Raw genomic sequence first — 27980 nt, 5'->3', positions numbered from 1 at the left:
GCTCACCTTCCTCGAGGGTCCGGGCCGTCATGGACTCGCTGTCGGCCCCCTGGAACTCGTTGAAGTAGGGCCGCACCTTGATCTCGTACACGATGCCCTTCTTCAGCGCGGCCAGCGTGAGGTCGCGCTCCGCCGCCACCGTCAGGTCCTCCACCGCCCAGGACCCCGGCGACGGCAGCCCCGACGTCTGCCTGAACAGAACGTGGTAGCCCTGGATGAACTGGGACGGGTTCTCCACCTGGGGGGCGAGGGGGAGAGAGAGAGAGAGAGAGAGAGAGAGAGAGAGAGAGAGAGAGAGAGAGAGAGAGAGAGAGAGGGAGAGACAGAGAGAGAGAGAGAGAGAGAGAGGGAGAGAGAGAGCATAAGGGTTAGGGAGAGAAAATGGAGAGAGAGATAGGGTGAGAGATCAAGGGAGAGGGGGAGAAAAGGGGGAGAGGAGGTTGTCTGGATGAATATACCAGTGATAACTTTGCGCAGCGACATCAGGCCCCTAAATCCGTCGAGTAAAACAGATCTGCTGGAACAACAACACTCACAGCTCAAAGCAAATCGCCGTTATAAAACAATAATTCCCCCTTCCTTTAAGTTATGGCCGGGTGGTGTATTTCCGGGCGGAGCCGGGGGTGTGGTGTGTATTGCAGCACGCATCACTCTTAGTAATGGAGAGTTAGCGCTGTGCTGGACGTGGGAAAGAGCTCTCACACATGAAATAATGCTGCTGTTTACCGCCAGCTGACGGATAAATCACTCCACTTCTCACTCTCTCTCCCACACGCACATAGACGCACGCACACACACACACACACACATGCATGCACACACATACACACACGTTTACAGAAGAGCAGACACACACATGCATACACACACATTCACGCACACACACGCATACATGCACACAAACGCATTCACGCACACACACACACAGATGCCCGTAAACAATCACACACGTATAAACACACATGTACAAACACACACACACGCACACACACACACACACATGCACACACAGACACGCACACATGCTTGCACACACGCACAGACCCACACAGACACACACACACACACACACACACATACACAAAAACACAAGCGCGCACACACAGACCCTATACGTATATACAGTAAAACAGCCACACACTCTTACTCAATGATTCCTGAGCGGCAGTAACTCTGCCTCTGCAGGAACATAGCGGGTGATTATGTTTGCTAGCCCTAAGGATAGATTATATGTGGCTACAGCACTCCATAAATTACACAACATAACATTTGATACGTTGAAATTCAATTTCAACCCAGCTTGCCCTTTCAATTTAATATTTGCAGTAGATGGGGGGTAAAACATTTGGAGTCAATTAAATCCTCTCCTCCTCTGAAGGAGAGGGTGGCGTGTTTGCAGGGAGAAGATTAAATGTGTCGTCTGGTTGTATGTACACATTCAGCTGCTCTGAGCAGACTTCTCTCAGCAAATGGAAGACGTATAAGGAACAAGCGACAAGAACATGGTTATTAATTCCTCTTCTGAGTCAACAATAATTGAGTCTAATGTAACGTTGTCTCCCCACTTTGAGTGTTCACTAGATTGGAAGAGCTAGTGAACAGCTGGCTTTGTACTCACTAGTGAACAGCTAGCTTTATACTCATTAGTGAACAGCTAGCTTTATACTCACTAGTGAACAGCTAGCTCTATACTCACTAGTGAACGGCTAGCTTTACATCTACTAGTGAACAGCTAGCTTTATACTCACTAGTGAACAGCTAGCTTTATACTCACCAGTGCGTCTGCTTACATTATGCTGCGCTCCATTTAAGAATAGCTTTGTTAAAGGGCAGCTTGTGTTTGATATTTGCATTGTTGAAATCAAAAATTTATGAAACCAGAAATGAACATAGAGGACCATTTTCAAGGACATTATCTTAGCGAGCCATTTGAATTTGATTTGATTCCGAAGTCATTTTTCATCTGTCAAATTCAAGTGACTTTGTTTTATTTTATTTGAATATATTTGATAGATTCCTTTCAGGAGGTCATTGCTGCAACACTGGATGCTGGATGCTGGTGCTGATGCTGATGCGGTTGCCGCGGTTACGGGTGTACTCACAGTCCAGGTGATGTGCACGGAGGTGGAGCTTAGCACCACAGGGTTGTGAAGGCTGACGAGCACCTCCCCCAACTCCTTCTGCACACGGCGGTGGTCCACGCCCTGCACTGTAGGCCTGATGTCTGGGGCGAGAGAGAGAGAGAGAGAGAGACATTAGGGTCGACTGGAGGGAGAGAGAGAGGGAGAGAGAGAGAGAGAGAGAGAGAGAGAGAGAGAGAGACAGAGAGAGAGAGACATTAGGGTCGACAGGAGGGAGAGAGAGAGGGAGAGAGAGAGAGAGAGAGAGAGAGAGAGAGAGAGAGAGAGAGAGAGAGAGAGAGAGAGATGAAGAGATAGAGACAATAACAATGTTGGTGACTCAGAGAGAGCGAGAGAGCGAGAGCGAGAGCGAGCGAGAGAGAGAGAGAGAGCGAGAGCGAGCGAGAGAGAGAGAGAGAGCGAGCGAGCGAGAGAGAGAGAGAGCGAGCGAGAGAGAGAGAGAGCGAGCGAGAGGGAGCGAGCCCTCACCCTGCGTGCGGACGGGCTCCGACATGGCGCTGGGGTCTCCCAGCCCCTGGGTGTTGACGGCCCTGATGATGAACAGGTACACGGTGTTGGGCCGCAGGTCCCGGACCGTGAACTGGGTGGTCCGGACGTGGTCGGCCAGCGTGGTCCAGCTGTTGCTCACCGATTGGCTGCGGGAGGGACGGGTCCCCACAAGCACGGTAAACACAGAGGGTGTGTTAGCGTGACTCATTATGCAGGCAGCGGCGGCTCCCAGCCTACTCTCGGACCGTTTTCAGGTCAGATCTGTCTGGGGACACCGTTTGTTTCTCTGCTTCCACACACCACACATGTTTTTGAGGCCAGAACCACATCTGTGTGTTGATCCAGTGAACGCGCAACTCGCAGCGCACACGCTCAGTGAGCAGGGGTAATTAGCTCGTAGGCTACAAAGCATTAGGCAGGTCGGTTTGTACGTACAGGACCTCTTTGACACCTTTATGTCACCTTTCAAACCCTTTAAACGTTTGGTTCATAAACAACCAACCAGCAAATATCTCTACTTTATAAGTCAGCAGTCTCTCGCGACCCCTTTATGCAAATGAGGCGACCAAAAGTGGGGTCTCGACCCACCGGTTGGGGACCACCACTGTAAGTGGTCATTAACGATAACCATTACATTTTTGTAGGTTTATTTGGTCAGTGTAGGTCACTTTCTCTGCAAGTGTTGAAACCAGTATTTAAATGACATGGTCCTCATAGAAAAGCAAATGAAATGAATATAAATATGCTCCATATTTCACACGATAATAAGGTCAATTGGTATACAGCGACTCAAAAGGTCAGGCTTTATTTCTTTGATGCCTTCAGGCCTCAATGTTATTACCCTGGTTCAGCGACAGTGAATTACTTGGCATTGTATCTTGTTTTTATTGGTGTATTCTATATAAGTAGTGATTTACTTTATATTGACTTTTTGAGCATTTAAATATTTGCGTTGAATCCATGTACAAAAATGTTTCAGTTATATTTGAAAGCAATGAAGAAGTGCATATGTTTATGATTTATTTTAACCATCTGTGCACCAGTGTTTCTATGTCACTGTAAACGATTCTGTATACTATGTGTGGCATACAGGGGCGTAGGAATGAGTTTAACATTGGGGGGGACACATATCGGAAACCTGACAGATCCGGTGTAATTTTTAGGTGGGACGAATGCGCCTGTCTCCGATATTGGAGGGGACACGTCCCCTCCGTCCCCCCCGGTTCCTACTCCCTTGGTGGCATAGAATAACATTAGTGTACACAAAAACGTACTGAAACACACGCACACACTCACGCACACAAACAGACATGCACAAACACACACGCACAGACACACTGACACACACAAACACACACATATGCGCACACATGCATGCACACACACGCACACACACACACACACACAGACACACTCACAAACATAAACACAAACACTTCAAACCGACAACTCCACCACACCAAAGAGGAGTGGTCGGAGTGAGAGGGTGAAAGAGTGTTTGTGTTTGTGAGTCCTGCGCCCCCGGTCTGCTATCGGGCAGAGCGGGGTTCAGGGGTCACGGGGTCACCCGGCGAGGCTGCCGGCGATGGGTCACAGACGCACCCGAAGGCTTCGATGACGTAGGAGGTCACGGGCGTGCCGGCCTCCGGCCCCGGTTCCCATGACAACGAGATGCTGCTCTTGGTCACGTCGGTGACCTCTGGCTTGGAGGGCGGCCCGGGGAGGGCAGTGGCATTGTGGGACATGAAGTCCACAAGGTCACCGGACTCTGGGAGGGAGGGGGAGAAACACAGAGAGGGTGAAACGACTTCAGGGCCGCAGAGTCTCACCAGCTTCAGCAGAAGACTCAGGAATCACTCTGCATAGCCTCCCCCCGCCCCCCTTACCCCCTTCACACCCTTATAGTATTGTGTACGTCCTGGCCACTTGAAAATAGTACCTAGTATTGTGTATCATCTTATCCTAGCTATCTCTGTTGTTTACGGGGAATGGGTTAACCTAGTGATTGTTAGTGCTTGGCACCTGGTTCTATGAAGATCCTTACTGTACCGACAGCGATATATCGTTGTTTCTCTTTCTTCTGACAAATGGACTTATCGTAAGTCGCTTTTGATGAAAGTGTTTGTTGATGCCCTAAATGTAAATGTGGAAAGACGTGGTCTTGTACCTACTAAGGTCTGGGTGCGAGATGGCGGAATCACTATGCTTGCATTTGATTGGTTGATGGACTGACCTCTGACGTCCAGGTAGGCGCTCCAGGACGTTTCCCCCGTGGAGCTGGTCGCTACGCAGGTAAACAAGCCGGCGTCCGACAGCTGGAACACAAACAAGACTCATCACACAACAACAACAACAACAACCCCTGATAGTCGTGGATACGTTCGATAAGAATTGATTTCCCCGGCACAAATAACTTGAGAGTTTTGTTTCCACTGTCTAATACATTTTGGCGGTCTCCTGTGCACCGTTTCCCTCAAATGAAACGTACAATAAAACGTTTCTCTGCTCCCAGAAGGGTCGTGCGAGCTCTGAACACGATCATAGGAGGGAGAGAGAGGGTTGGTAGTACCGAAGAAATGCATTAACCTTCAGCAGTCTTTCAAGAGTAAGGAGAGAGGACAGGAAGGAGGAGAGCAGAGGAGAGGAGAGGAGATGGGGGGAGAGGAGAGGAGAGAGGAGATCTGGACAGAGGAGGGGAAGAGAGAGGACAGAGGAGAGCAGAGGAGAGGAGAGGAAATGGGGGGAGAGACGAGAGGTAGCGGAGATCAGAGAGGAGAGGAGAGGAGAGAGGAGAGGGGAGGGGAGAAGAGAGACGAGAGGAGAGAGGAGAAGAAAGAGAAGAGAGGAGAGGAGAGAGGAAAGTCGACAGAGTAGAGGTGAGAAGGAAAGAATGTTGCAGCCTGATGAAAGTGGCCGATGAAAGAGGAAATGTTCCTTTTAATTAATTAACCTCTCCATGCCCCCTCTTTGTCTGACCGCAACCCTCATCATCCCATTCATCATCATCATCATCATCATCATGCATATCGATAGTAATACAGGGAGACAAACCCAATTAACACATGAGATTCCAGAGGAGCATAGAACTTAACCTCGCTCTCCCTACATCTCTCTCTCTCTCCCTCTTTCCCTTTCTCCCTTTGTCTATCACTCTCAGATCTCTCCAGGGACAGAGACATCGAGGAAGTCAGATAAAGAGAGGAATCGAGATCAGAGAGAGAGAGAGGGCGAGAAAGAGAGCAAGAGAGATAGAGAGAGAGATAGATAGAGAGGGATAGTGTGAGAGAGGGATAGACTGAGAGAGCCAGAGAGAGCGAGGGATAGAAAAAGTGAGAGAGAGAGAGATAGAGAGAACGAGTGTGAGAGAGATGGAGAGAGAAAGAGAGAGTGAGAGTGCACTTAAGGATGGTGATAAGGTCCCATGTTTCACACCATTACCCCCCCCCCCCCCCCCCCCCACACCATGGTGCCATCTCACACATCTCTACAGAAATAGCAGCATGGTCAAAGTTCATGAGAATCAATACACTCTCTTCCACTCCTCTGCGGCATCTCCACTACTGAAAGTGACCGTTTGAATCTAAACCGTCGACATTTACAAATAGTTGTAATTGAACTAGAATACTTAACAACTCCCAAGCTTGTGATAATGTGTTAACCAATGCGGTCGACCCGTTTCATCCAAGTTGAAGTGCTCCATCAGAGGTAGGAAAGTCCATAAAGTCTACATTTATATATTTTTTACGTAGTATAGTTCTTGTTGATTAGCCACTGGCTCCAGTCTGAGAACTGGCCATGCGGCTTTACCAAACCTTACCTTTTATTGTACTTATAACAATACAGTATTTTTTATGAATGAGAGGATGTCATTTGGGATGTTAAAGCAGAGTTAATGTGCGTCTATAAAACCATGAGCCCCATCCTTCCTGAGGTCAATACTCATCACTTTGTCGGACAGAGCCCTGACCATTAGCGGGAAATGGAATGTCAACAGGAAGTGATGTCATCACAGAACGAATTCTGAGAAACAAGCACACCATGACAGGTCTTTTTTTTTCAAAGTAAATCCGGATTAATCCAGTTGGCATGATGTCATATTAACACACTGACCTGATCTTATCATATGTTATAGATTAAGTATTATTGAAAACGTTTTAATCGAATCATCCAAAATAAAATATGTATACATATACATTTTGGTAAATAGGGATAAAATATGTACCAAAACGAACACATTAAACATTTCGGAATATATGAACCAATGGAGACTGAGAATGATCAAAGGCTTCATTTTAGTCCCAGTGTGGTACTGGTACTGGCCCGCTACGGTACGGTCCCAGTACGGTACTGGTACGGTCCTAGTGCGGTACTGGGACAGTCCCTGTGCGGTACTGGAACGGCCCCGGTGCGGTTCGGCCCCAGTGTGGTACTGGTACTTTCCCAGTGCGGTACTGGTTCGGTCCCGGTGCGGTACTGGTTCGGTCCCAGTGTGTACTGGTTCAGTCCCAGTGCGGTACTGGTTCGGCCCCAGTGTGTACTGGTTCGGCCCCAGTGCGGTACTGGTTCGGCCCCAGTGTGTACTGGTTCGGCCCTGGTTCGGTACTGGTTCGGCCCCGGTTCGGTAGTGGTTCGGTCCCAGTGCGGTACTGGTTCGGCCCCGGTGCGGTACTGGTTCGACCCCGGTGCGGTACTGGTTCGGCCCCGGTGCGGTACTGGTTCAGCCCCAGTGTGTACTGGTTCGGCCCCGGTGCGGTACCTGTGTGTCCTGGACCTGCAGGCTGCCGTGGTCCAGCAGGGCCATGCGGGGGTCCTTCCCCAGCAGGGAGGCGCGGTCCTTCAGCCAGGTGATGGTGGGCTCGGGGTCCCCGGACGCCAGGCAGCGCAGCACCGCCACGCCGCCCACCGCCTGCGTCTGGTTGGACGGGCCCTGCCGGATGATAGGCGGGGGCCGGTCCTTGGAGGCTGGGACACAGAGGGCCAATCGTGAGGCTACATCCTCCGGGCTAACTGTAGCTGACTGTAGCTAGCTGTAGCTCACTGTAGCTCACTGTAGCTAACTGTTGTTCACTATAGCTAACTGTAGCTAGCTGTAGCTAACTGTAGCTCACTGTAGCTAACTGTTGTTCACTATAGCTAACTTTAGCTAACTGTAGCTAACTGCAGCTAACTGAAGCTAACTATAGCTCACTTTAGCTCACTGTAGCTTACTGTTGTTCACTATAGCTAACTATAGCTAACTGTAGCTAGCTGTAGCTCACTGTAGCTCACTGTAGCTAACTGTTGTTCACTATAGCTAACTGTAGCTAGCTGTAGCTAACTGTAGCTCACTGTAGCTAACTGTTGTTCACTATAGCTAACTTTAGCTAACTGTAGCTAACTGCAGCTAACTGAAGCTAACTATAGCTCACTTTAGCTCACTGTAGCTTACTGTTGTTCACTATAGCTAACTATAGCTAACTATAGCTAACTGTAGCTAGCTGTAGCTCACTGTAGCTCACTGTAGCTAACTGTTGTTCACTATAGCTGACTGTGGCTAGCTGTAGCTCACTGTAGCACACTGTAGCTCACTGTAGCTCACTGTAGCTTACTGTTGTTCACTATAGCTAACTGTAGCTAACTGTAGCTAGCTGTAGCTAACTGTAGCTAACTGCAGCTAACTGTAGCTCACAATAGCTCACTGTAGCTAACTGTAGTTAGCTGTAGCGAACTGTTGTTCACTACAGCTCACTGTAACTAACTGTTGTTCACTATAGCTAACTGTAGCTAACTGCAGCTAGCTATAGCTAACTTTAGCTAACTGTAGCTAACTGCAGCTAACTGAAGCTAAGTGTAGCTCACTGTACCTCACTGTAGCCGACCCTCTGTATTCATTGGTCAACCCCCGCAGAGATTTTTGAATGTGAATGTCAACAATGTTCTTGTATTTTGTTAGTACTTGTGTGTGTGTGTAGGTGCTGCTGGTGTGGTCGTGTCGGTGTGTTGTTGTTGGTGTGATGTGTTGACATGATTGTAGAGGTTTACTTTTGCACGGTTTTGTGCTTGTGTGTTTGTGTGATTGCATTGTGCGGCTTGGCACTGTTTTGAGTTAGTGTGCTTGTGTGATTTCAGTGTCCGACTTGGCACAGCTGTGAGCTTGTGTGTTTGTCTGATTGTAGCGTGTTACTTGGCACAGTCGTGTTTGTGTGATTGCAGTGTGTTACTTGGCACGGTTGTGTGCTAGTTTTGCTGTCTGTTTGTGTGATTGCTGGTGTCCTCGGAAAGCCAATCAGGGCGCTGGGGACGCGACCCCGCGGAGGGTGTGATGCTTCGAGCCCCCGAGGTGAACGCTTGCTGCAGGTGTTGTGCGAGGAAACACCCCCGTTTCATTTGAAGACATTTCCTGCAAAGTGTGTGTTTCCCTCCCCCCCCCCTACCTCCCACAAACCCTAATCACCAGGTGCGGATTAAAGAGGGTGATAATTACACTCACAGTGGCAGCACCTCTGAAACGCTCACACACCCCTGCACCCTTCTCCCTCCGACTCTCAGCCCTGCTGCCTTCCTCTCTCTCCTGATAACCTCCCCTCCCTCCTCACCCTCCCCCCAAACAAAAGCTTTGTTAGAAATAACGCTCGAGCCCGGAGGAGCGGCGGCGGAGGCTCATCCCGGCCCCGCCCACTCGGGTCTCAGTAATTCATGGGCTGTCTCCGGCGAGCCGCCCGGCCGCTGATCTGGCCTCTGATTGGTGGAGCGCCGGGGGTTTTCTGTCTGCCGAGGGTCCCCGAAGTCCTGTCACCTTCTAATTTCCTCGGCTGGCCGCCTCGCTGCTCTTATCTGGTCCTGTCCCCTCTCGCCCAAGTGTTTACCGAGCGGCTCCTTATCCTCCTCCATCTCGTGGTAACTCGAGACGCCCGGGCTGAGAGGTCTGGCCCCGGGGCCGTGCTCTGGGAACCGCTACAGGACACACTGCACCGTGGACCGCGGTGCGCTAGCTGGATGCTATCCGGAGATCGCCGCAGGTTAATGCGTGTCTCACTATTGTTTTATGCCATCTTAAGTACCAAAACGTTATTCTAGTGACAATGTGTTGTCACCCACACCCCCCTCCTTCCCCGAATACTTTGCTGGCCGCCGCAAACGGCCATGCTGGGAGCAATCAAAGCCGTCAGTGATAGTCTGGCGTCCTCCTTCTCACTTCCCCAGTAATTGCATACAGATCAGTATCTCACAAAGGGCTGGAATGGGAAAAACACAGCAAACAGCCCTCACAGTGGTCCGCTGTCTGTCAGCCGCTCTGAGGAGGAGGGAGTGTGAAGTGACTCTCCATCACCCAGACAAACCACTTCCTCCGCAACTATTTTTCCATTTTCTGAACCGTCAAATGTTTCCGCCGTTAGGTTAATATGAAAAAGACGAAGAGGGGGGGGGGGGGGGGGGGGGGGGAGGAGAGACCTTCTGAGTGACAGGTCATTAAAAGCGTCGGGGGAGCGCGTGGCCAAGGTGAGCGGAGCGAGGTGTAGCCCGCGGACGAAGCTATCGGTCGGTGCTGTGCTGTTGTAAGGCGTTTAGTGTGTAATTGGATTGGGGCCGCGCCGCGACGCGGGCTCAATGTAAAGCGCTGTGTTGTGGTGTCTGAAGCCCCCCTCCTCCACGCGCATGCCCAGATGCCCCTCAGACGGCCCCCTGATGTCTACGCTGCATCACCATCATACGCCAGCGTCCCCTCCACCCTCCATTTAATGAGTCTGCCCCCCCGACTGCTGCACAACCAACATGACACCAGCGTTTCCAAACACATGCAAATGCTTAGCTTGGAAATGCTTAGCTTGGAAATGCTAGCGGTTTTCTAATCATTTTTTTTCATAAATAAACAGTAATTTTATTTAAACATCGACACATCATTTGAAATATCCCACAATAATTATGCAAGTAGTTTCGGCTTTTGACCTCGTTTCAGGCCACAGTTTTGAGCCTCTATAGAGCTGTCCGTCGTGGAGCAGGAAGCCCTTATTTGTGCGGACCGATGGAGCGAACACTTGTCACTCCATCGCCGCGGCGACGGGGTCTTACCGTCGGCGACCTCCAGCAGGGCCTTGGCCAGGATGCTGCCCGCCACCGTCAGCGCCTGGCAGGTGTAATATCCTGCGTCTGAGCGCTGGACCGACCTGATGGTCATCTCCCCGCTAAGAGAGACAGACACACGGCTGTCGCCCTGCGTCGGCTGGTTGGGGAACAGGAGGTCCTGCAGACGGACAGCAACACAGACGGTCAGTCAGGTAGACGGATAGACAGATAGACAGGCAGACAGACTGTCAACTAGGTCGACGGATACAGACAGGAAGACAGACAGGCAGGTAGGTCGACAGATAGACAGGCAGAGAGACAGACAGACAGGAATAAAGATGGACACAAAGACAGGCAGACAGACAGTCAGGTAGGTAGACGGATGGACAGACAGACAGTTAGGAAGCTGGTGGGACAGACAGACGTGAAGATAGAAAGAAACAAATGCAGAAAGATGACAGACAGAAAGACAAAGCCAGACAGACAAAGCCAGACAGACAGACAGACGAGGTTGAACTGAAGTGATTTATGGAGGGTAATGATGAAGTTAAATAATGCATTGCGTGTTGAGTACAATACATTATTAAACTGTATTTAACCATTCCTGTTTCCAGTCCACCCAGCAGACAACCATAAAAGGAGAATTTGCGGAGGCACACTCGACGCATTTGTTAATTATCTTTTAATTGGCTCAGCTAATATGTTTGGGAATAATTAACATCTAGAACCAACTCCCTCCGGGATTCGCTGTGAAATCCACCCCCTCAGATACGGCCCTCCGCGATACGTCTCCCCACGTCGCGTCGGTTCTAGAGAGTCAGGGCACCCGGACCCCCCCACTGTGAAATCGCTCCGTCGACTTAATCTGTGACTGTTTGGATTCGCCACAGCCGTCATACACCAACCGCCGCGGTCACGGCAATTAAACCACAACACAATCCCTTCACAGCCTCACCCCACCCACCCCTCCGTCGACTCCACCCGACCGCCCCTCGCTAGTCCATTCCCCGACCGGCCCCCCCGAACAGATCAACATATACGCACACCACGCTAACGCTAAAGATAGCAGGCCATGAACTCGGAACGCACGCCATGCTATTGCTAAAGCTAGCAGACTGCATTCTGGGAACACTGGCCATGATAATGATAAAGCAAGCTTGGCGTAATCTGGGAACACTGCCCATGCTAATGCTAAAACTAGCAGGTCGTTATCTGGGAACACTACCCATGCTAATGCTAAAGCTAGCAGGTCGTAATCTGGGATCACTGGCCTTGCCAATGCTAAAGCTAGCAGGCCGTAACCAGGGGACACTCGTCATGCTAATGCTAGAGCAAATAGCAAACGACTGTTGTGTTGTGAAGTGAACTGGCTCGGTCAGAGGTCTGCAGCCTCTTCATTATCGGCCAATAGCAGGGCCGCACATTCCACCGCCCCCGCCCCCCCCCGTTCCCCCAACTCCAATCCACTTAGTTAGTCATTGGCCCGGGTTCATCTTTCATAATTCAATTACATCAGTAATGTGGAAGGCTATTTCGGTTCCTGTAGAGAAATGTGGGTGCGCGCAGGAAGCCAGTGATTAAACACAAAGCTAACAGAGGCCACGCTGCATCGCATCTGCAATCACCCACGAACCTACACACGTACACACGAAGACACACACACATACACGTACACACACACGTACATATGCACGTACACACAAAAAAAGCAGACACAAAACAGGCACATAAACAAACACGCATGTACACAAACGTATGCACGTATACAAACATACACACACACACACGCGTACGTACACACACGCACGTAAAGACACACATGTGTCTTTACACGCACGTAAAGACACACATGTGTGTCTTTACACGCACGTAAAGACACACATGTACGTACGCAAACAGACATACACACCACATGCTTATACACACACACACACACACCGCATATGTAGACACATACCCATTTACACACACACAGACACTCACAAAAACATATGCACACATACGCACGCACATAGTTACAGACATCACACGCAGACACACACCAACGTACACATGAACACGCGCACAAAAACACACTCAAACAGGCACACACACACACACACACACCTTGCTAATACACACAACACACGCATGTACCCCCGCCCCCCCCCCCCCTCACCTGGCTGCCCTCGCGCTGCCAGAACACGGTGGGCTGCGGCTTCCCCTTGGTCTCACAGGGGAAGGCGGCGGTACGGCCCTGCGTCACGATCTGGTCCCGCGGACGCACCACGAACTGGGGCGCCTCTGTGGTCACATGACAGGAAGACACGTCAACGAGGGCCCCCGGGGTATGGGGGGGGGGGTTAGGGTCACATGACCGGAGGACACGTGGGTGGAGGAACCCCCCCGGGGAGGGGGGCTATGGTGGGAACCAGGGGGTTCACAGTCTGGCCGTACGACGCATGCACCCAGCACTGTGCGACTTACTAACTGAACGCTCATGGTACGCACGACACATAGTGCGCAGCACACAGGAACTACACATTTACTACACAGGCCACAGAGGCTCTTGAAACGACAAGCCTCTCGTCCCAGGGTGTTCGGGAACCCCTTTGAAAATTCGGAATTTATAAAGTCTGAATTCGGAATTATAAAGTCTGAAATAGAAGTTATAAATCCTCGACTCACAATTCAGAACTCTAAACTCTTAGCCCTGAACTTTCAACTTTCAACTTAAAAATGTAGACTTAAACTCTAAATATTAAAGTCTGAACTCTGAACTCTAACCTCTGACATTCAACCACTAAACTCTCTGGAGTCCCCGTTCTAAGCGTGTCCCAGGTGTGTTGCTGGGGTCTGGGCGGCGAGCGACGTGGATGTGGATGATGCACACATGCATGGCGCCTCGTTCAGCGCTGAGGTGATGCCGTTTTCCTCGGCGTGTCGGGGGTGTGGTGCGCCGTGCGCTGTGCATGTGCATGCGCATCGTGTGCCGTGCGTGTGGCGACCAGCAAAGAGAGAGAAGAGGGTGGAGGAGCGAGAGAGAAAGAGAAGGCATGCACGCATGGAATGATCTCCTTACTTACCGACGGGGCGGTCTGGTGACATGTGGGAGACAGTTTGACACACAGCAGAGAGGGAAGGACGGGAGGAGAGACCGGAGAGGAGAGAATAAAGCCGGGATGAGAATACAGCGATGGATGGATGGATGGCGTGACGACGGAGGCCAGCCGGCGAGGTTAGGAGACCGGGGAGGAGCCTGAAGGCATCAGGCGTCACCTCGCGATGGCGGGGTGAGGAGGCGACTCAGCGATGGCAATGTCTCCGTGTACCTTGGCGTACCGCTTCAATCGCCCGATCAGTCTCACCCTGATCTGACTACCTGCCATCGCTAATCCGCCCACCGCGATTGACTGAAGTCAGTCAACGCAATCTGACAGGAATAGATCTTAAAGCAGACCGTCCAGTCACAACGTATCAATGTTTTTTAAGTACCGCTGCGAGCGCCAAGAAGCAAAGTCGTAAAAAGATCGGCAGTAATACGGCAGCGCCGTATTAATACCAGCGGGCAGACTGCGGGGCGGCAATAAATATCAAACGTTGCATTAATAGTTAAAACTGCATTTGTTTTGGAGTTGTAACTCAGCAGCAGCAACAGCACAAAGCTTTTCTCTGCTAAACCCATTCTCTCTCTGCCCCACTGAGTCCAAGTTCTTCTTAACAACATCCCCCAGTGGGGGGGGGGGGGGGATCCCATTTTGGAGAGGACAACAAAATGGCCGAGAAGGGCCCCCCTAGGAGGGGTCATAAAGCTACAAAAGCCTGCGGTCAAGACGAAGGCTCCGCACGGCAATCTGGAGCAATCATCACCGTACGACCAATAAGCTGACGCCCCGCAGACAGGCAATAACCAGAGCCTAATAAAGGACCGATCGTCTGGGGCCGCGTGCTGCAGGTTCAAACAATAAAGTCCAAGCTGCCACAGCTAGCCGCCGAACCGCTAGCCCTCGCCCTCCCCTCGTTTGGAGCCCCACCCCTCACCCCCTCTCCCTCCCTCCCCCCTCCTCCCCTAGCCCCACCCACCTCTGATGGTGAGGTAGGCCGACGCCTCCACCTTCCCCACGCGGTTCTCGGCAGTGCAGGTGAAGGTTCCCTGGTCGCTGGCCGACGCCCTCTTTATCCTCAGCAGCGAATCCTCCTTCTCCGACCGGATGTCGTACCTGGGGGCGGAGGAGTGTTGGGCGTTAATGATGGGGGGGGGGGGGGGGGGGCGGGCTCCCCCCTGACTCCCCGCTGACGTCTGGAGTCCCCAGTGACCGTAACTCTGTCAGATATGACCTGTATCGTAATTCATAAGCCATGGTGGAAATCTGTCAAATGACAAGAAACAATTAGTGTTAGCATCCCGCTAGCATTAGCATCTTCAAGAAAAATATTTCGAATCCCAAAATCTCAAAGAAAAAATAAACATTCAGCTTGAGTTAAGTGCGTAAACGGACGTGACTAAACATCTACCAGTACCTGGTAGATGTGACAAAAGAAAACAACAAAATAATCACTGGTAGCCTCCCACTAGCGTTAGCATCTGTCCAGCAAAACATTTTAATTCCGAAAAAAAAAAAAACATGCTTAAGATTGGGTAAAGTGTGTGGAGTGAAGAGGCTAAACGCTGGGCGTGCGAGGCGGGCGGTAGGACGGCGGTAGGAAGCCGCGCTAAAATGCAACATGTCGTTTGGCCCGAGAGAAAACACAGAGTCGGCGGGGGCAATTACGGCCCCCCGCTGAGCTCACTGCGCGGAACACAGGGAGAAGGCCGCAATTACGGCGCTGGGTGAAAAAAACCGTGGGGCGTCTAGTGCTGGAACTCTGACTGTTCCCCGCATTCAATATTTATAGAGTCCCCCCCCCCCCCCCCCCCCCCCCCCCCCCCTCCCCCCGTCAGCCATCACACCGATGGAGGGGGAGGGGGAGGGGGGAGGGGTTTTGCTTAATGTGGATGTGTGCACAAACCTTTGTTTGAGGAGAGAATGTGACAGAGACATGGAAACATTGAGAGGGAGAGAGGGGGAGAAAGAGAGGGGGGGAGGGTGAGGAAGGGGAGAGAGAGAGAGAGAGAGAGAGAGAGAGAGAGAGAGAGAGAGAGAGAGAGAGAGAGAGAGAGAGAACAGAGAGGGAGAGAGAGAACAGGAGAGGGAGAGAGAGAGAGAGAGAGAGAGAACAGAGAGAGGGAGAGAGCGAAATGGAGAGAGAGAGACAAAGAGTGAGAGAAACAGAGAAGGAGTGAGAGACAGAGAGATAGAGAGCAAAATAGAGAGAGAGAAAGAGAGAGGGAGAGAGAGACACAGAGAGAGAGAGAGAGAGAGAGAGAGAGAGAGAGAGAGAGAGGGAGGGGGATGTACAGAAAGATGAAGAAGAGAGTCAGACAGAGAGAGAGGAACGCCGATGGGGAGTGGCTGATCCCTACAAAGTGAATTTGATGAATGAGGCGAGCCGAAGGAAATCACTAATTCATGGTGTGAGTGATCAGGCCTCACTGTGCATCCACAGGGCGTCCCTCGACCCTGTACCACCAGTAACATCCACCAGTAACATCTACCAGTACTATATACCAGTAACATCTACCAGTACCATCCACCAGTACCATCCACCAGTACCATCTAACAGTAACATCCACCAGTAACATCCACCAGTACCATCTACCAGTAACATCCTCCAGTACCATCTACCAGTAACATCCACCAGTACCATCCACCAGTAATATCCACCAGTACCACCCCCCTCTTCCGAGAACTCCACTGGCTCCCTGTAATAGCTTGCATCAGATTCAAGATGATGGTACTGGCATACAAGGCAGTCGATGGAACTGCCCCTGCCTACCTCCAAGCATTAGTAAAGCCACACACCCCAGCTCGATCCCTCCGCTCAACTACCTCAGCTGGACGTCTGGTACCGCCATCGCTAAGAGCAAGCAAAGGTCGATCAGCGAAGTCACAACTTTTCTCTGTTTTGGGACCTCAGTGGTGGAACGAGCTCCCTACCGATGTCAGGACCGCAGAGTCGCTCACCAGCTTCCGCAAAAGACTCAAAACTCACCTGTTCAGAGTTCACCTTGACTCTGCATAGAAACCAATGCACAGCCACCATTGAATGTTGTACGTCCTGGCACTTGTACATTGCACTTATTCAAGGTACATAATTGTGTAGCATCTACAGTAGCTGCTATCTTTGCTTTACACGGGGAATGGGTTAGCCTAGCGATTGTAATACTTGCACTTGGTTCTATGAACATCTATACTGTACCGACAGCGATATATTGTTTCACTTCTTATGACAAATGTACTTATTGTAACAAATGCACTTATTGTAAGTCGCTTTGGATAAAAGGGTCTGCTAAATGCCCTAAATGTAAATGTAAATGTACCATCTATCAGTACCATCCACCAGTACCATCCACCAGTAATATCCACCAGTACCATCCACCAGTACCATCTACCAGAAACATCTACCAGTAACATCTACCAGTAACATCTACCAGTTACATCTACCAGTAACATCTACCAGAAACATCTACCAGTAACATCTACCAGTCACATCTACCAGTTACATCTACCAGTTACATTTACCAGTAACATATAACAGAACCATCTACCAGTAACATCTACCAGTGACATCCTATACCACCAGTTCCATCTGGTACAGAGAGAGAGAGAGAGGGATGGAGAGAGAGAGAGAGAGAGAGAGAGAGAGAGAGAGAGAGAGAGGGAGAGAGAGAGAGAGAGAGAGAGAGGGAGGGAGGGAGAGAGAAAGAGGGAGGGGGAAGAGAGCGAGAGAGGGAGAGAGGGAGGGAGAGAGAGAGCAAGAGAGGGAGAGAGAGAGAGAGAGAGAGAGAGAGAGAGAGAGGTTGAGCGACTACTATGAGCAGTAGAGCCCCGCCTTCTGGCCTGGCCCACTCTCTCTCTCTCCCCCCCTCTCCCCCCTCTCTGGGGTCCGTTCGGGGGTGTGGACTGCGTGGCCCTATGCGACGTGGGTCAACCAGCCATGCTGATGTGGGGACGCAGAGACAAGCCAAGCGGAGAAACGGTTGCAAAATGTGTGGAATAAAAAAAAAGAACCAGAGAAAAAAGAGTCAGAGATGGAATGGAAATGTATGAAGGAGGGGAGGGGGGGGGAGGGGGCTAGTCCAGACGAACACAGACGGTTCTGACCCAGTTAGGCTTCCCAGGAGCCTGACTGGGTCTGGGAAGAGGAAGGGGAGAGACGGGAGAGGGAGAGGGAGAGAGAGAGAGAGAGAGAGAGAGAGAGAGAGAGAGGGCAGACAGGTCTGGTGAAAGTAGGACACGTTATTGACAGTCTGAGTACCCTGTGTGAGGGTGAGACACAGATAGACGGGCAGCGGGACCACTTAAAGGACAGACAGACAGACGGGCAGACAGACAGGCGGCCACTCAGCCAGCCTGGCAAACAGGGCTTCGGGAGGGTGCCTGTGAACGGCCCTGTTCCCGTTGTCACCGAGGCTTTTATCCAGAGCAACAGGGGTGAGTTCCAGAGACACGAGGGGGGCTCAGGGAGAGGGCATCATGCTGCAGGGGCACTGGGACGCCCGGAGTTTGAACCCACAACCTTTCAGCTGGGAATCAAACGCCCTGAAGTACTTCCTCCCCCCGGTCTGAGAACAGGTTCTGGAGCACGGCTCTCATGGTTCTAATGGTTATCAGAGTTCTAATGGTACTAATAGTTCTAATGGTTATCATAGTTCTAATGGTTATCATAGTTCTAATGGTACTAATTGTTCTCATGCTTCTGATGGGTCGAATAGTTCTAATGGTTCTAATGGTACTAATTGTTCTCATGCTTCTGATGGGTCGAATAGTTCTAATGGTTCTAATGGTACTAATTGTTCTCATGCTTCTGATGGGTCGAATAGTTCTAATGGTTCTAATAGTTCTCACGGTTCTAAAGGTTCTCAGGGTTCTAATGGTTCTAATGGTTGTCATAGTTCTAATGATTCTTAGGGTTCTAATGGTTCTAATGGTTCTCATGGTTCTGATGGTTCTCATGGTCCTAATGGTTCTCATGGTTCTAATTGTTCTCATGGTTCTCATGGTTCTCATGGTTCTAATGGTTCTAATGGTTCTAACAGTCCCAATGGGTCTAACGGTTCTCATGGTTCTCATGGTTCTAATGGTTCTAATGGTTCTGATGGGTCTAACAGTCCCAATGGGTCTAACGGTTCTAATGGTTCTCACAGTTCTGATGGGTCTAACGGTTCTAATGGTTCTGATGGTTCTCATGGTTCTGATGGGTCTCATGGTTTAATGGTTCTAATGGTTCTAATGGTTCTCATGGTTCTGATGGGTCTCATGGTTCTAATGGTTCTAATGGTTCTGATGGTTCTGATGGTTCTCTTGGTTCTGATGGGTCTCATGGTTCTCATGGTTCTGATGGTTCTGATGGTTCTAATGGTTCTAATGGTTCTCATGGTTCTCATGGTTCTCATGGTTCTGATGGGTCAGATGGTTCTAATGGTTCTGATGGTTCTAACAGTCCCAATGGGTCTAACGGTTCTAATGGTCGAGTGCAACATAAGCTGAACGTGTTACCTTTGGTGTGGACACAGGTAACTTAAACCGGTTAAATCTACCAGTGGCATCTACCAGTGATATCTACCAGTGATATCTACCAATACCATCTACCAATACCATCTACCAGTAACATCTACCAGTACCGTCCACCAGTACCACCAGTACCATCTACCAATATCATCTACCAGTGACATTTAGCACCACCTAATGGTTGTGAAGGTTCTAGTGGTTGAGTGCAGCATTAACTGGTGTTACCTGTGGAGAGGCCACCAAGGTCTGATCGATGTACACCCAGGAGCCGCTCAGAGAGACACACACTGAATACCTCGGAGCAAAAGACTGTCTTCTGAACACTTTAGACTCTGGCTGACAACATAAAAACATACGCAGTATGAAGAATCGGAAGTGGGACACCGGAGCGCTGTTTCGGGATTAGAGCGTGCGTGGAGTACGTCGTGGTTGGAATTAGGCTTTCTGATTTCACCCTGAGTGAGTCTGGTTCCGTCGTGCGTTTCAAAGCTCGCCGTAAACTCCTGGATTAGTGGAAGGGGGTTAGGAGGTCTCACCCGAGCCCGCCACGGCAATTCACATCTGCTCTAGCTTTCTAGGAAACGTTTAATTATGGTTTTGTTGTGATGAAACCACTGGAACAACAAAGAAAATAGCAATTCACAGAACCATATTTTAAGTGCTGTTAGTTTCCTCCCCGAAAAGCAAAGGGACTACGGTGCAAAAAAAGCATGTTTGCGTTACATGACACCCTGAACACAGTAACACAACACCGGCGTGTGGGGATGCGTAGTGACGCCCTGACAGCTAACCCAGGGCGCGAGCTATCCTCTCCCTCTCTCTGTGTGTATGCTAGTATGCTAATGAGCGGGCTAGCGCTGAAGTAGCATCGGCTCTTCAGCGCGCGTCAGCGAGCGACTGCCAGATTATTCCGCCCTGCCTGTCAGATTACGCTCAGTACGCATAAAATTAAACTCCAAGCGACGGCTGTCGGGCTGTCAACAGCCCGTCCCTCTCCTCAGCCGCCGTCTGACAGCTCTGGAGGGGGGGGGGGGGCTCGTCTCAGCCCTGACGAGCTCGCAGGACGCCGCCGCTGCACCGCCGCTCGGACGCGCGCTGTTAGCATAAGGGAGGGCTTGTGCGCCAGGCGAGCGCGGCGCGGAGGGGCCGTCGTGTCGCGAGGAAGAGGAGGGAGAGGAGGGAGAGGAGGGAGAGGAGGAAGAGGAGGGAGAGGAGGAAGAGGAGGAAGAGGAGGGAGAGGAGAGAGAGGAGGTAGAGGAGGGAGAGGAGGGAGAGGAGGGGGAGGGGGGAGAGGAGGAAGAGGAGGAAGAGGAGGGAGAGGAGGGAGAGGAGGAAGAGGAGGAAGAGGAAGAGGAGGGAGAGGAGGAAGAGGAGGGAGAGGAGGGAGAGGAGGAAGAGGAGGGAGAGCAGGGAGAGGAGGAGGAGGAAGAGGAGGGAGAGGAGAGAGAGGAGGAAGAGGAGGGAGAGGAGGGAGAGGAGGGGGAGGGGGGAGAGGAGGAAGAGGAGGAAAAGGAGGGAGAGGAGGGAGAGGAGGAAGAGGAGGGAGAGGAGGGAGAGGAGGAAGAGGAGGGAGAGCAGGGAGAGGAGGAGGAGGAAGAGGAGGGAGAGTAGAGGAGGGAGAGGAGGGAGAGGAGGGAGAGGAGGAAGAGGAGGGAGAGGAGAGGAGGGAGAGGAGGGAGAGGAGGGAGAGGAGGGAGAGGAGGAAGAGGAGGGAGAGGAGGAAGAGGAGGGAGAGGAGAGAGAGGAGGAAGAGGAGGAAGAGGAGGGAGATGAAAGAGAGGAGGAAGAGAAGGGAGAGGAGGGAGAAGAGGAAGAGGAGGGAGAGGAGGGAGAGGAGGAAGAGGAGGGAGAGGAGAGAGAGGAGGAAGAGGAAGAAGAGGAGGGAGATGAAAGAGAGGAGGAAAAGAAGGGAGAGGAGGGAGAGGAGGAAGAGGAGGGAGAGGAGGGAGAGGAGGGAGAGGAAGGAGAGGAGGAAGAGGAGGGAGAGGAGGGAGTGGAGGGAGAGGAGGGAGAGGAGGGAGAGGAGGAAGAGGAGGAAGAGGAGGGAGAGGAGGGGGAGGGGGAGGGGGGAGAGGAGGAAGAGGAGGAAGAGGAGGAAGAGGAGGGAGAGGAGGGGGAGGGGGGAGAGGAGGGGGAGGGGGGAGAGGAGGAAGAGGAGGAAGAGGAGGGAGAGGAGGGAGAGGAGGAAGAGGAGGAAGAGGAGGGAGAGGAGGGGGAGGCGGGAGAGGAGGAAGAGGAGGGAGAGGAGGAAGAGGAGGGAGAGGAGGAAGAGGAGGGAGGACCCACGGGGTCCGACGCAGACAGAGACACAAGGCCGCGGTGATTGCCTGTGCTCCTGTCGTGTTGGAGGTATGAAAGAATACGCGACGCGTGTTTTGCCGTAGCAGGTGTTGGAGAAGAAATAAAGTATTTGAAGAAAATCCTAAATGACAAATAATCCGGTTTGAAGGAAGTGGGATCTGAACGCGAGGATTTGTAAAGACAGAAATAACATCAGAGAAAGGTTGTTTTACATATTGTCGTAAACAAAAACACGCACACACAAAAATGCCCTCACACAGGTACGCACACACGGAGGCATGTGCACACACACACACACGGCTTTGCACTCGGTCGTATGAACATCCTTACTGTACCGAGAGCGATATATAGTTGTTTCTCTTTCTTCTGACAAGGGTACTTCTTGTAAGTCGCTTTGGATGAAAGCGTCTGCTAAACGCCCCCAATGTAAATGTAGGTCTTATTCAATAGTGCGTCAGGTACTAATGAGCCTCAGTGAACACGGGTCAGATCTCTGGCTGGAGGCAACCTCTGATTGGCTGATCAGCAGGTCAGGTGGTGTCTCACCTGCCCCGGGATAGGTCCACGTCCTCCTTCCTCCAGCGGACGGTGGGAGGCGGGTCTCCCTGGACCTGACACCGGAACTCCACACTCTCTTCCACCAGGACCACCTGGTTCAAGGGCCGCTGCACGAACACTGGCCTCTCTGGAGGGCCACCACGCGCACACACACACACACACACACGCACGCACGCACGCATGCACGCACGCACGCACGCACACACACACACACACACACACACACGCACGCACGCACGCACGAACACACACACACACTTGCACACACGCACACACGCACACGCACACACGCACACACGCACGCACACACGCACAAGCACACACGCACACATAGACATATATACACATACACACAAACACACACACACACACATAGACATATATACACACACACACGCACACACACACACAGAAACACAGAAACACACACACACACAGGAACACACACACACACACGCACGCACGCACACACATAGATACACATACACACACACACACACACAGACACACACACACACACAGACAGACTTCAGTCTCGCTTGTCGGGGTACACGTTACACTTGATTGGTTTAAACATCTCAGGTTCAGGGAAAATGGTTTCTCACTTTCCAGAGTAGCTTTGGTGTCAACCTTTGTTAGATTGCCCAAAATAACGCCTGAGGGAACCAAATCCTAATATGCACCAAAAACGGAAAAGGAGGCCAAACCAACCCTAAATATACCCAATCGTTTTGGCATGGTATACTCTACATTTTAATTCACTCAAATACATTTTTTTAATATTCTGTTTCTGATTTGATGTTAGGTGTTATCAAATGACATGTTAAAAGTATATTTATCTAATTTAGTTGGTAAGTTAGTTTGTTAAAGGTACTATTTGTGCTCATTAGTGCCCCTTTGGCCAGTAAGTGTACTGCATTAGTGCCCCTTTGGCCAGTAAGTGTACTGCACCCTGGTCAAGCTTTTGCATTCAGAGCACGCTATGGAAAATCCAAATGTTGAAGGTTTTTGACAATTTCTTTTTAGGAATGTACTTACTTAAAATTAAGTGAGGGACTTACCGAAGACTGAGAGCTGTGCAGTTTCACTTTCCTTTTCTCCCACCATGTTCGTGGCCACGCACACGTACGTCCCAGCGTCGGTCTTCTTGGCGCTGGCTATGGTCAGCTTCCCACCTCGGACCTGCGTCAACAAACACACGCCAGCCCACAGAGGAACGTTACCGCGACAGCGGGAGTGTCACTGTTACGTCACAACCAAAACAATGGAACAATTCGGATTGGTTTGGAGAAGGACGAATATCCACCGAAATGAACAGCGTTGCTAGTTTCACCTTTGCTACCATAAAAATTGATAAACAGATTAGCATTTTGCGGAAACAAATTAAAAAATCCTTAATGTGAACTACTTAATGTGGCGGGAAAGACAGAACTATTTGAAAGAGTGTTGCTTGAGGAACCCAATCCAGATTGTTCTTAACTCACATCTGTTAGCTATAAACCATTACTATTATACCATTAAAATTGGCATTAGCCTCAGTGATTTGCGGCGCTGTTCTGTTGTTTTAGCATTAGCATTAGCAATTTGTTGCATTTTTCTGTTGTTTTAGCATTAACATTAGCGATTTGTTCCGTTGTTCTGTTGTTTTAGCATTAGCGATATTTTCCGCTGTTCTGTTGTTTTAGCATTAGCATCAGCACTAGCGGCCGGGGACTCACCGCGAGGCGGTCGTCCTTGAGGTCCAGGCGACCCTTGTCCTTCTTCCAGTAGACGGTGGGCTCCGGGTGCCCGCGGGGGGGTTGGCACTCCAGGCTGGCCGGCTCCCCCACCACCACCACCAGGTCCTGGGGGTTCTGCCGGAAGTCGTCTCGCAGGACTGGAGGAGGGGGGGGGAGAGGGGGAGAGGGGGAGATGTTGGGGGTTAGATTAACTGCTCTGGGAGGGTGTCTCTCAGTGTTACAGGGTACCTATAGTATATCAAGCCCCTGGTGTTGTGTGTCGATATTCACAACATCAACCCCTTTATAACCTCACATTGTGGAAGTCACCAGAAAAATTCTGCAAAATGTGGAAAATGGGATTCTTCTCATTAGCATATTTGTGCAAATGAAATAAGATAGCATTTCATGAGATTGGAATGAATTGCTGAGTGCACGTAGAGCCCAGGTAGAGGTGCAAGTCTCGCGGTGTACGCTCTAACTCTGACTAACCTAACTGATTGGTAGCCTGGCACGAGTTAACTGGTTACCTTGGGTTTAGTCCGATTCAAACCCTTGGTGTGTGCAGAGGAAGCTGAGGCAATAAACTGACAAACCCGATGCGTTAAAGATGTGCTGATCGCGCGGGATTCAGCGGAAACCACTTTCGATCTCGAGGGACGAACCCAAAAACGAGTGGAGGAGACAGACGGCGGCCCCGCAGGGGAGCTGTCAGTCACAGGCCTCACCGTGGAGATGGGAAGTCTTGCGAGAATAAACATATGCCTGACTATCTGTCACAATGTGCTGCACTCTTAGATATCTGTCTCGCCTCCAAGACAATGCTCACCCACACTCTCACACACACACACTCTCACACACACACACACACACACACACACACACACACACACACACACATGAAAGTCCTCGCACACAGACAGACACTCATACACACACAAGTATGTGCGCAGACAGACACTAACAAACACCTACACAGACACACACAGCGTACACATCAGTCTCATCTAAGACACATTGCTCCCCTCACAGTAATATCCACACCTGTGCTGTCACAACCCACACATGCTCATATACAGACGCACACACACACACAAGCACACAAACACCTGAACAAAGCTGCAGAGAGTGTGGGTGGGCAGAAGTGAGCGTTGAAAATATTACTATTATCATTATTATTATTATTATTATTATTACTATTATTATTAATAAACCTCGATTTAAACAGGTGAGCCCCATTCAGATTCAAATATATTTTTTCTTTACCAGGGAGCACTGATGAAGATAGAAGAAATAGAGCGTTTTAAACAACATACCAAAAAAGATGAGCAACTCACAAAGTCTTAAGCCTTTACGGACAGACATGCATTAACGGCTCTAACGAAGGAAGCAATTGCTAGCTCCAATATAATCTGCCTCCCAACACCTCAAATTGTGTTCATGACGAGAGTCCTGTGTGTTTGGATATTATGCATTGAAAGAAGCCTCTATGACTGCCGGTTATGATGAGCTTTATGTTGAGTTATGTTCTCCAAACACAGCCCCGTCAGCACACCAGCGGCTGTGGCAGCGGCCATGATTGTATGTGTGTGTAGCAGTGTGTGTATAGGTGGGTATAACTGTGTGTGTAACTGTGTGTATGATTGATTGACTGTGTGTGTGTGTGTGTGTGTGTGTGTGTGTGTGTGGGGGGGGGGGGGGCTGATGTGCTGCGTATATGTGTGTATGATTGATTGTGTCTGTGTGTGTGTTTGAGTGAATGACATAGGGGTGTGTTAGTATGTGTGATAGGGTGTGAATGTGTGTGTATGATTGAAAGAGTGTGTGTGTGTGTGTGTTTGGGTCATGTGTTCAAGTGTGTGTGTGTGTGTGTGTGTGTGTGTGTGTGTGTGTGTGTGTGTGATAGAGTGATATGGTGTATGCTTTTGTAATAAGGGGGTTGGTTGCGGGGCTGTGTGTGTGTGTGTGTGTGTGTGTGTGTGTGTGTGTGTGTGTGTGTGTCTGTGTGTGTGTGTGTGTGTGTGTGTGTGCTTGTGTGCTTGTGTGTGAGTGTTTGTTTGTCTTTGTGCCAGTGTGTATGTGCTTCTATTTGTGTTTTCTGTCGAACAGCAGAAGTGGCTGGGTTGTAAGAAGCCTGCCTGACAACATCTTATTATGTGTCCCCCCATTATTCAAACAAACCAATCAGCATTCTCCCACACTCCACACACTCATTGATCCAATCAGAGAGGAAGAATTCAGCAAATTGGCTCCATTGTAAAAATATGAGACAATATTGATGAGAAAGTATAGGTGGAGATGAATGAATTACTCATTATGTGGTATGGTATGTATATATTTAACATTCAACATTTTATGTTGGTTGAGTTTCAAATAAAATGTATAATGACAATGTATTCCTATAAACATTTCTTCATATTTGTATATATGTATATATATATGAAAATATATATATAGGAATACATTGTCGTTGTAAATGTTTATTTGAAACTCAACAACATAAAACTTTGAATGTTAAATGATATTTATAAAGCATCTCTCTCTCTTATACACTCAATCACAAGCACATGCACGCACACACACACACGCAACGCACACACACACACACACACACACACACACACACAACACACACACACACACACATACACCCACACACCCACACACCACACACCCACACACACACACACACACACGGCTAGGCCCTCAAGCACAGATTCTATCCTTTTGAAGAGTTTTTAATTATGCCTTAAACACTGTCATGTCTAATTATCCTCCATCCTGTTGTCAGGTCAAAGAGGGACGGGGTGGATAAGAGGGGGGGAGTGCTGAGATTTGCGGCCATGTTGTTCCAGGTGGGCATCATCATTGCTTGGTAATGTAAAGACACATTTTGGCAGACTGCTTCAGGTCAAGCCAGGTTTCTGATTGGAGATTATGGTAAATAATATGAGATGTCACTGCAGTCGATCACAGGTATAAAAGGGACTTAGTCTAGCGGCCAGGGTGTTCGGCTCCCAGTATGAGGTTCTGGGTTCGATCCCCAGTGTCCCACATTCTACCTGTAGGCATCCAACAGCGCGATGTCGAACCCCGCCTCACTGACGAGATGCTTCTTTGAATCAAACGTTGCCCGCCTCGGGTGGACGTGTCTCTCAAATGACATCTCCCTTTTCCATAACAGATGATTTCCATCTGTTTCTGTGGTATAAGCGATCACACTTTGATCCATTAAATTAAAGTCTGCAGACTGTACATTTACATCATTAGCAGAAACCTTCAGATGAGAGACATAAATAGAGAGAGAGAGAGAGAGAGAGAAGAGAGAGAGAGAGAGAGAGAGAGAGAGAGAGAGAGAGAGAGAGAGAGAGAGAGAGAGAGAGAGAGAGAGAGAGAGAGGGAGGGAGGGAGGGAGGGAGGGAGGGAGGGAGGGAGAGAGCGAGAGAGATAGAAAGAGACAGAGAGATACACAGAAAGAGCAAGAGGGAGAGATAGAGAGAGAAAGAGAGAAATAGAGAGAACAGGAGAGAGACATAGAGAGACAGAGGGAAACAGCAAGAACAAGAGAGAAAGATAGCAAGAGAGAAATAGAGGGGGACAGAGAGGGAAACAGAGAGAGACGGAGAGAGAGAGAGCGATAGACGAGACATACAGTGCCAGAATAATACATGTGGCAGATAAGTGAGCTCTACAGGCACTTCCCTAACAACAACAGCGGCAAGTTCCTTGGCAACAGCCGTACTCAGGGACTTGGTGTTTTGAGTATGTGGGGGAGGGGGGGACGGGTTGTGGGGGTCGGGTGGCTAAAACGTGATTTCTCATGACGGGGGGCTGCTTTAGAGTTGGCCTGAAGTTTGCTGAAGATACATTTTGAATAACACAGCCTGCGGGGGGGGAAGGTAGTATGTTTGTGTGTGTGTGTGTGTGTGTGTGTGTGTGTGTGTGTGTGTGTGTGTGTGAGTGTGTATGCGTTTGCATGTTTGTGCATGTGGATCTCTCTCAACAGAATTCACGGTGTCCCATTTCTGTCACTAGTATATAAACACAGCAACGCACACAAACACACACCGACACACACCGACACACACACACACGCACACATAGACACACACATACACACACACTCCGACAAAACAGCT

The 27980-nt window shown here is 50.1% G+C and overlaps 1 protein-coding gene across 1 annotated transcript in view; it reads right to left on the bottom strand.

Annotated features, from left to right (window-relative positions):
* The window catches only part of LOC307077546 (roundabout homolog 2-like), a gene marked incomplete at its 3' end in the record, with an annotated part of 80293 nt that overhangs the window by 8523 nt on the left and 43790 nt on the right, over window positions 1–27980 (bottom strand). Inside the window, exons 3-15 of the mRNA XM_079738974.1 lie at window positions 23842–23999; window positions 23185–23305; window positions 22112–22250; window positions 14736–14872; window positions 13739–13750; window positions 12832–12956; window positions 10680–10851; window positions 7387–7592; window positions 4864–4945; window positions 4233–4398; window positions 2610–2776; window positions 2103–2224; window positions 7–238 (exon numbers count right to left, since the gene is read on the bottom strand). Coding sequence (XP_079595100.1) covers window positions 7–238; window positions 2103–2224; window positions 2610–2776; window positions 4233–4398; window positions 4864–4945; window positions 7387–7592; window positions 10680–10851; window positions 12832–12956; window positions 13739–13750; window positions 14736–14872; window positions 22112–22250; window positions 23185–23305; window positions 23842–23999 — 1839 coding nt within the window. The remainder of the gene's footprint in view (window positions 1–6; window positions 239–2102; window positions 2225–2609; window positions 2777–4232; window positions 4399–4863; window positions 4946–7386; window positions 7593–10679; window positions 10852–12831; window positions 12957–13738; window positions 13751–14735; window positions 14873–22111; window positions 22251–23184; window positions 23306–23841; window positions 24000–27980) is intronic.

Source organism: Pollachius pollachius (genome assembly GCF_949987615.1).
Source record: "Pollachius pollachius genome assembly, chromosome: 6".
NCBI classification, from domain to species: Eukaryota; Metazoa; Chordata; class Actinopteri; order Gadiformes; family Gadidae; genus Pollachius; species Pollachius pollachius.
This window is presented reverse-complemented; position numbering and strand designations above follow the sequence as displayed.